Source organism: Eublepharis macularius, chromosome 5 (genome assembly GCF_028583425.1).
Source record: "Eublepharis macularius isolate TG4126 chromosome 5, MPM_Emac_v1.0, whole genome shotgun sequence".
NCBI classification, from domain to species: domain Eukaryota; kingdom Metazoa; phylum Chordata; class Lepidosauria; order Squamata; family Eublepharidae; genus Eublepharis; species Eublepharis macularius.
Window position 1 is genome coordinate 170,104,131 of NC_072794.1, and position 8,667 is coordinate 170,112,797.

Genomic DNA, 8,667 nt, shown 5'->3' on the forward strand with positions numbered 1-8,667 from the left:
GCCAGGCAGACATAAATGAATCTGGATCCAGCAGCACCTTAAAGACCACCTAGATTTCCAGGGTATGAGCTTCTGTGAGTCAAAGCCCATACCTTGGAAATCTGGTTGGACTTTAAGGTGTTACTGGGTCCAAATCTTGCCCTTCTACTGCAGACCACAGCTACCCATCTGAAACTATAAATATATCTGTCACTCTGGTGCTGAATGAGGATTTTTTTCTTCTGTTTACGTCATTTATACCGTGCCTGGTGGGGACCCAAAGAGGCTTACAATGTTTTTATCTCCTCCATGTTATCCTCACAACGACCCTCTGAGGTAGGTTAAATGTGTGCCTGGCCTAAGCTTGCCCAGCAAGCTTCTACCAAACAACAACACTCGGGACTAATTAAACATTCAATGAACCTTAATTAGCTTCAGTCTTCTCATATATCAAAGTGCTCAGGGCAATAAATATATAACATCAATCCAACTACAAAAATATCAATTCATATACAAAAATACACTTGACCATCAAGCTCAGAGAAAAATATAGAAATTTTGGACATAGACCGTATCCCTCTAGGGGAGTCTCTCAGAGCCAAGCTACAAGTGACGCCTTACCCAGGTTGGACACTTGTCAGCTTCCCTCAAGTTTTGATGGGAAATGTAGGCGTCCTGATTTTACAGCTTGGCTCTCCATTACAGCTGCAAGACCAGGATGCCTACATTTCCCATCAAAACTTGAGGGAAGCTGACAAGTGTCCGACCTGTGTCAGATGTCACTTGTAGCTTGGCTCTCAGTGTTAGAAAAGAAAGTCTCTTAATTCAATATTATTAGCATTCGTACTTATATTCCACAAAGATGACTCAAACACTGGGGACTCCCTCATAATTAATAGTTCCGTAAGTATGGATGTAGAAGGGATGATGTATCTTTAATTCTTTATCAGGCCAAGAGCTGAAGAGGAGTGACCCGTAGGCCCCAACTGCCTCACTCGTAGCCATCAGAAGAAGGTAAGTACACCACCTTGTAGTTGGATTAATGTTATGTATTTACTGCACTGAGCACTTTGATATATGAGAAGATTGAAGCTAATTAAGGTTCATTGAATGTTTAATTAGTCCCGAGCGTTGTTGTTGTTTGGTATTTAACTTTATCTTGGGAACGCCTCTTTGTTGTGTGTACTTGATCAGCAAGCTTTTACAGCAGAGGGGATCTTCAAAGCTGGACCTCGCAGATCCTGGTCTGATAGCCTAACCACAGCATCACACTGGCTCGAGGGGGGGGCAGCTTCCCCCATCTATTCTAGAGCATCCCGTCACCACCTGCTGATCTCCTGCTTGTTGCAGCTGACTAGTAAAAGTTCTGGATGGGGTAGAAACCAGTGCGGAGAGAGCCTCCTTAGCCTCCAGATTCCACATCTGCTTTCGGAAGAGAGAACGTCCAGGTTGGAAGAATACACAAAGCCTATCTATTTGTTTCCTTCCCGGATTCTTGGGAAGGATCTGGGATACCTTTGCTTCTCTGAACAATTTCAAGGCTGAGGGAAGGTGGCTTGAAAAAGCAGAAACATAAACCGGCATCTGTTTTGCCACCGGAGCAGGTGTGTTTCTTAGAAAGACTGACAGACAGCAATGGACCTCTGACAGACAGACACACCTGGATGCTTATTCTGAGGTAGATCCAGAGGAGTTAGTCTGTAGTAGCAAAATAGTAAATAGTCCTGTAGCACCTTTAAGACTACCCAACTTTATTGCAGCATAAGCTTTCGAGAGCCACAGCTCTCTTCATCAAATGCATCATCAGCTTTCGAGAACCACAGCTCTCTTCGTCAGATGCATCTGACAAAGAGAGCTGTGGCTCTCGAAAGCTTATGCCACAATAAAGTTGGTTAGTCTTAAAGGTGCTACTGGGCTCTTTTCAAACCGTGTCCTTTGTCAGATTGTAGCATAAGCTTTCGAGAACCACAGTTCTCTTCGTCAGATGCATCTGATGAAGAGAGCTGTGGCTCTCGAAAGCTTATGCCACAATAAAGTTGGTTAGTCTTAAAGGTGCTTTTCCATTCTGAGGTATTATCTTCTAATGCACGTTCAGCCTCCATCTTCCCCCTTCGCCTAGTACTTAACCAACAATTTGCTCAATTACCTTGCAATGTTTTTTTTTTCCTTCAAGGAGAATAAATCAGATAGGATCAGACACATAGAAGATTCTGTACCAACAAGACAGGCGTATCAGAATCTGAGCCGAGGCATGCCGAGCAGCTTGAGATAACCGTTTCTCCCAACTCTGTTTATGTGTTTAAACCCTTTCCCCGTCCTGGAGTCCGAGACCCAGTGTGGTATAGTGGTATGAGTGTTGGACTAAGTCTGGGAAGATCCAGGTTTAAACTCCTACTCACTGGGTGACCTCAACCTTGTCATTCTCACTTGACCTAACACAACACACAAGGCTGTTGTGAGGATAGCATGGGGAAGGTACATGGCTTTGAGCTGCCTAGAGGAAGAAGAAAAAAAACCACGTTGTTGAATTGCTACTGTGCGACACCATCCAGCGGGTGGCCCAAGAAAGAGATGAGCGGAGGTGGCTTGCTGTTGCCTCCCTCTGCGTAGCGACCTCCATTGCTGTTGCTCCACAAACTTCTGTTGTGGAGTTTCCTCTCCCTCATCCAAGCGCTGATGGTGGCCAGCTCTGCTCAGCTTCGATTTTTGGGTGAGCCTGGGCTAAGCTGGGCTATTCACACTGCTAACACCCCAGAGGAAGGGAGGGATAGAAAAACGGGCTAGCCAATTAATCACTTCTGGCGCCAACTGTTGGCCAAGTATTTTTATTCTCTTTCACCCACACAAATCTCTAGCCCTGCTCTAAGTGCTCGGACAGAGGAGATGAGGATCCTTAGTCTCATTTTGTCCATAAAATGCAAATAGCAGTTTGGGAGGCCTCAGTTTGCCTTAGGGGCATGCAGGGAAAAGAAAGGGCCCTCGACCCTTCAGCCTCCACCCAGCTTTGCTGCTTGATACCACATTCCCTGTTTCTTCATTAGCATTTTCAAGACAGAGGGAGAAAAGAATCAAGTAGGTAGGGTATGAGCTTTTGTGAGTCACAGCTCACTTCTTCAGCTACCTTCAGCTCACTTCTTCAGCTACTCACAAAAGCTCATACCCTACCACAATTTTTTTAGTCTTTTAGGTTCTACTCAACTCTTGCTCTTTTCTACTGCGACAGACTGACTAACATGGCTACCCATCTTGATCTATCTCCTCAAAAAAGAATGTTTTTAAAGGATGCTAATAAAAATAAGAAAATAAAGAATAAATAATAAAATAAGCATTTTTTAAAGGATGCTAACTGGCTTTCACACACGCCACTTTCTTCCCCATAGTCCCATCCATTACTTATGAAAGAGGCTTGCTTGGCTTGCCCTACTCTCAGATGTAAGGGGGATGAGATGCAGAAACGGGACCTATTCTGTTGTGGCCCCTCAGCGATTTAATTCCTTCCCCAGAGAAATTCACCAGGGATCACACATGCTGAGCTCTACGCAGTCAGTTCTGGGAGCTCATTGCAGATTTCTGTGGCGGAGTTTCCTCTCCTTCCACCGTCCCTGTCCTCCTCTTCTACTCGCTTTGTTATTTTTTTACACAGAATCCTGCTGCTTTTATTGATAATTTTTATTGCTGTGATGATTTTATTGCTGGGTTTATTGTTTTACTACTTACTTTTGGATTTTTTTGACTGAATATTATTTTAATGGTTATCATTGGAAGCTACTGCGGGAACAAACAGGCTGTGGGCTATGAACATTTTAAAGGCATAAATGCAGAGAGTTCGCGGGAGCGAGGAGGAACGACATGCAATATCACTGCCTGAGCCAGCCTCTCTATTCAGCGGCAGAGAAGTTCATAATTTGTTAATGGTGGCCTAATTGCTGTTTTTCAGAACTCCCTCAGGTCCAATTAAACACCAAAGTACTTCTACAGAAGCGCTCCAGGAAAATGGATATTTCTAGTGACATCTGTAGCAGGCAAAACAATGTTATGGAAGTTAATTTCCAACGAGCTTAACTGGATCCAGCCATGATAATCTAGCAATCCGTGATAGCTACCAGCGGCACCCACATTGCTCCTGGGAATCCCATAATGTATGCAAGCATCAGCCCTTCCCTGCTATTTTGCCGATGGTCTGCCTCTGTGCACTGAAATCCTGTGTCACCATCATGGCCAACTGCCGTTAACGGACCTGTCCTCCATGAGTTTGGGAAATCCCCTTTTTAAAGCCATCGGAGAGAGGGATCATCATTGAGTCTGGTGGCAGCAAATTCCACGAGTCAATGGTTCACTGTACGAAGAAGTATTTTCTTTTGTCTTTCCTGAATTCTCACTGAGAGGACCTAAAAATTTAGTTCCAGAGGAGTCAGCCGTGTTAGTCTGCGGTAGCAAAATAGAAAAGAGTCCAGTAGCACCTTTAAGATGAACCAACTTTACTGTAGCATAAGCTTTCGAGAACCGCAGTGCATCTGACGAAGGGAGCTGTGGTTCTCGAAAGCTTATGCTACAGTAAAGTTGGTTCGTCTTAAAGGTGCTACTGGACTCTTTTCTAAAATTTTAGTATTCACTTCATCCATATCCTGCATAGTTTCATAAAGCCCTGATGTTTTCCTTAGTAATCTTTTTTCTAAATAAAAAAAAAAACTCTTGCCGTTTCTCATATAACAACAACAACAACATCCGATTTATATACTGCCCTTCAGGGCAACTTAATACCCACTCAGAGCAATTTACAAAGCATGTCATTATTATCCCCACTATCAGATGAACCCAGTCCCCTACAACTGGTTATATCAATACCACTCAGTCAACTCTCATGAATCTATATTTATGATTCTAAATTCAATAACTGCATATTGTATATCCTTCATACAAAAGTTTTTCCAGTAGCATATCATATGTTCAACAGTCCTTCATACAAAAGTCCGGATTACACAAATTCCAGGACACCTATGTATGCATTTCATCAATATTCATTTACAAACAAGGGCTCCTATGCATCAAAGTTAGTCCAGTTCCTCCAGAGCAAGTTCTTTCATGCACAGGTTACATTTATACAATTAGCCATCACAGCTCCGTCAACGATTCCTACAGTATGGGCGTCCCATACTGTAGGAATCGTTGACGGAGCTGTGATGGCTAATTGATTGTATAAATGTAACCTGTGCATGAAAGAACTTGCCCCTGAGGAAGCACCGTGTGACCACACAAAGTGTGAAACGGAGGCGGTCGAGTGTCCGTTGGGCAGGAACGTCTGGAGAGACAGATGCCACAAATGAGAGTCTTGCTTTGCCCAGCACTAATTGCACTTTATCTCTAAAAGTTCTGATATGTACAATTCTGGACTGACTTTGATGCATAGGAGCTCTTGTTTGTAAATGAATATTGATGAAATGTATACATAGGCGTCCTGGAATTTGTGTAATATGGACTTTTGTATGAAGGACTGTTGAACATATGATATGCTACCGGAAAAACTTCTGTATGAAGGATATACGATATGCATTTATTGAATTTAGAATCACAAATATAGATTCATGACAGTTGACTGAGTGGTATTGATATAACCAGTTGTAGGGGATTGGGTTCATCTGATAGACTATAGATATCCCGTTTTTTTGGCTTTTTTCTTTTCTAATTATTATCCCCACAACAAAATACCCTGTGAGGTGGGTGGGGCTGAGAGAGCTCCTAGAAGCTGTGACTGAACCCAGGTCAGTCACAGATGCTCCAGCCCTGGAGGGATCCTGGCGGGGTTTTTTTGCCATCTTCTGGGCATGGAGCAGGGGTCACTGGGTGTGTGGGGGGAGGGGAGGTAGTTGTGAATGTCCTGCATTGTGCAAGGTGTTGGACTAGATGACCCTGGAGGTCCCTTCCAACTCTATGATTCTAACCCCTCCATCATTTTGTTTCCTTTTCCCAGTCCTCCTTCACCTCCCTTTTAAGGTGCCCCACGCCACCTGACCAATCCATGTTGCTACTCTACAGCAACAGATAATTGTGGAAACATGCGAGAACTATACGATTTGGAGCGGGCTGAATTCATGCAAAGGTAGGGTGGCAAGGAATCGATGCGCCATTCGTCACTTTAATCAGAGCGTCCTGAAAAATCTGTCCAAAATGCTTCGAACCACGGCACATTGAGTTATAATGTGGACACCTACATTAGCATTTACAGAAGGAGTAGACTGGGGTATTAAAAGAGCTCTGAAGCAAGCATGACCAAGCACCCCTGTCATACCTTCTGGCTGCTCAGCTTGAACCCCAGATGCAGAGAGAAAAATAGTAGGTGCCGACTTGCCCGGCATCATCCCTTCAGCCCAGGTCTGAACTGAGCGGCCACAGGTCCACTAGGCCGCTGGTTACCTTCCAAGACAACGGCCCTTCAGGAATTTCCCCACTACATTGAAGGGCCAGTCCCCCCTCCCTTTTTCACAGGTCCAATTCAACCCATCAAATGTGCTGGGGAAGAAAAGGAAAAGACTCCACAAGGCCCGCCGCCACCCCCTTGAATGCAGTGCTGAAAACGGGCTCCGAGCCTTCACCGCTGTCAAGGCAACACAACAGACCCCAGCCCGTACCTCGTTTCTTCCTCCTGGCTTGAGTGAGCATTTCCATGGAGTTTATGAATAACAGCAACAGGAAAATTATCCACTGCATCTGGCCAGGAATAATTTGGGGCAAGGCAAACATCGGATCATCCAAATGGCTGACGTTCCTCCTCTTGCCCAATGCAGACCGAGCGATGGAGACAGAACAGTCCTCGCGCAGAAGATAGAAACATTCACAGCATCTCCCACGACTTGGCACAAAAGGCAGCCTCTAGGGTGGCATGGAGCGGGCATCGAAGGTGTTCAGCCCGACATCTGCACCATGGCGTTGAAGAAATATCAAAGGCAGAGTCCAAGCACTTTCTATAGGTGGAGTTCTCTTCCCTCACCTTCTTCAAGCAGATCCCACATCAAAGCACGAATGGAGCAGCCTTTGCGACTTAGGAAAGCATCAGGTTCAACCTCTGCCAGGTTTAACCTCTGCTGGGAGCTGCCCGGCTGCATCGCTCTGCTCAAGCTGAACTTCTGCCATGGCTAGGAAATCAGGTTCAATGGAAAGCCTTCCAGATGATTGGGGTGGAGTCAGGGATTTAACCGTGTCCCTGCTGACGAGCTGTTCTTTCACCCTTGCCCCCGAGTCACCGCGGCCCCCTGTAAAATCACCGACAGACTTTCTGGATTAGTCAGACACAAACGCTAGCCTCTCCTCGAGACTTTATTTCAGAAAGGGGAAATTTAATCACTTCAATTTACTCAACCGCATTCCATATGACAAACTCGGTGTCTCTTGGCAAGGGGGCAGAAGCAAACGAGAGAAAAGGAATCGAAAGAGCCGTGCCCTTCCTTTTTGGACTGCAACTAATAAATTTTCATCTGATAGCTACTGACCTGAGCCATTTCTTTTCAAACTTTTATCTCTGCATGGCAGAAGAGTGGTTCTCTCCCCCATGAGAAAAACACCAACAGACTCTGCGCTTGCCGCACTGCCTCTTCCTTCACTGTACTGTTCAGTGTTGCATTTATTTTCCACAAATTGTTGGCAAAACTAGATATTCTCCATATGCATTGAAAATAATTCAGATGCCTTTTCAGGGATGGGGAACAACCTGAATGCAGCAGAAATCTTTGATGATTTTTCCTCCCAGAGCTGAAAACTAGCTAAAGAGACATCTTTTGTATAGCTCTATGATGATTCCTCCCACCCAGTGATTCTTGAACAGAAATTTATTTGTGGTGTAAAGCTGCAATTTAAAATGGGAGAGCAACACAGAGGAAATAGGGAGGGACTATTGATTGTTCAGTAATTTTATTGCCTGAAATCTCAGTCTCCAAGTGGCTTTTACCCACACAAGGAAGAAAAAAAACATGTAAAATAGCTACCCTGCTCACACTGACAGCCCCCCTTTAAATAACAGCTTCCACAGCTGCATTCTATTAAAAAAAGTTGTCGGGGGGAAAATAATTACAGCACTACCTTGAGTAGTCTAATCTAATGAAGGGCCCATTGAAATTGGTAGAATCATTTTGGATAGTGGAAGTTGCCTACATCTGAACTGGAATGCCATTTAATAGTATTTCAGGGGAACGAGGAAGCTTTGAACAATTTTTAAACACTTACAAAAACGCCTATAAAACTTCTGAAATCTGTGTGTGTGTGTGTGTGTGTGTGCATGCACACACTAAAGTGGTTCTCAAACTTTTTGAAGGGGGGGCACTTCTTAACTGAATGCATGTTTTGGAAAGTAACATCAAATTAGCTTCTCCCTTCCCACGATAAAATGCAAGGATTTTAGAACACTTAACACTGAACAGGCTTAGATTTTATTTTTCGTCTTTAGCATTTAGCAACATATAACATTATTGAATGGCCAGATGGAATTTCATGGCCAGTTTGCACTTTCTGCGACAAGCCCTCACAAGCTGTGACAAGCCCCGACATGCTATCAAGCTTCCTCATTGTCTGGCTTTGTGAACCGCGTGCGAGAGATTCGCTACTGTCTTTTGGGTACTGAACCACAGTTCGAAAACCACTGAGCTAAAGGAAAGCAACGAAGTCCCATTTATGGATTCCGTCAGACACAACAGTTTGATT

The 8,667-nt window shown here is 44.3% G+C and overlaps 1 protein-coding gene across 1 annotated transcript in view; it reads right to left on the bottom strand.

The window, feature by feature from the left end:
• Window positions 1–6,684, bottom strand: part of RSPO4 (R-spondin 4) — a 53,727-nt gene extending 47,043 nt beyond the window's left edge. Inside the window, exon 1 of the mRNA XM_054981694.1 lies at window positions 6,606–6,684. Coding sequence (XP_054837669.1) covers window positions 6,606–6,684 — 79 coding nt within the window. The remainder of the gene's footprint in view (window positions 1–6,605) is intronic.
• Window positions 6,685–8,667: the final 1,983 nt, after the last annotated feature.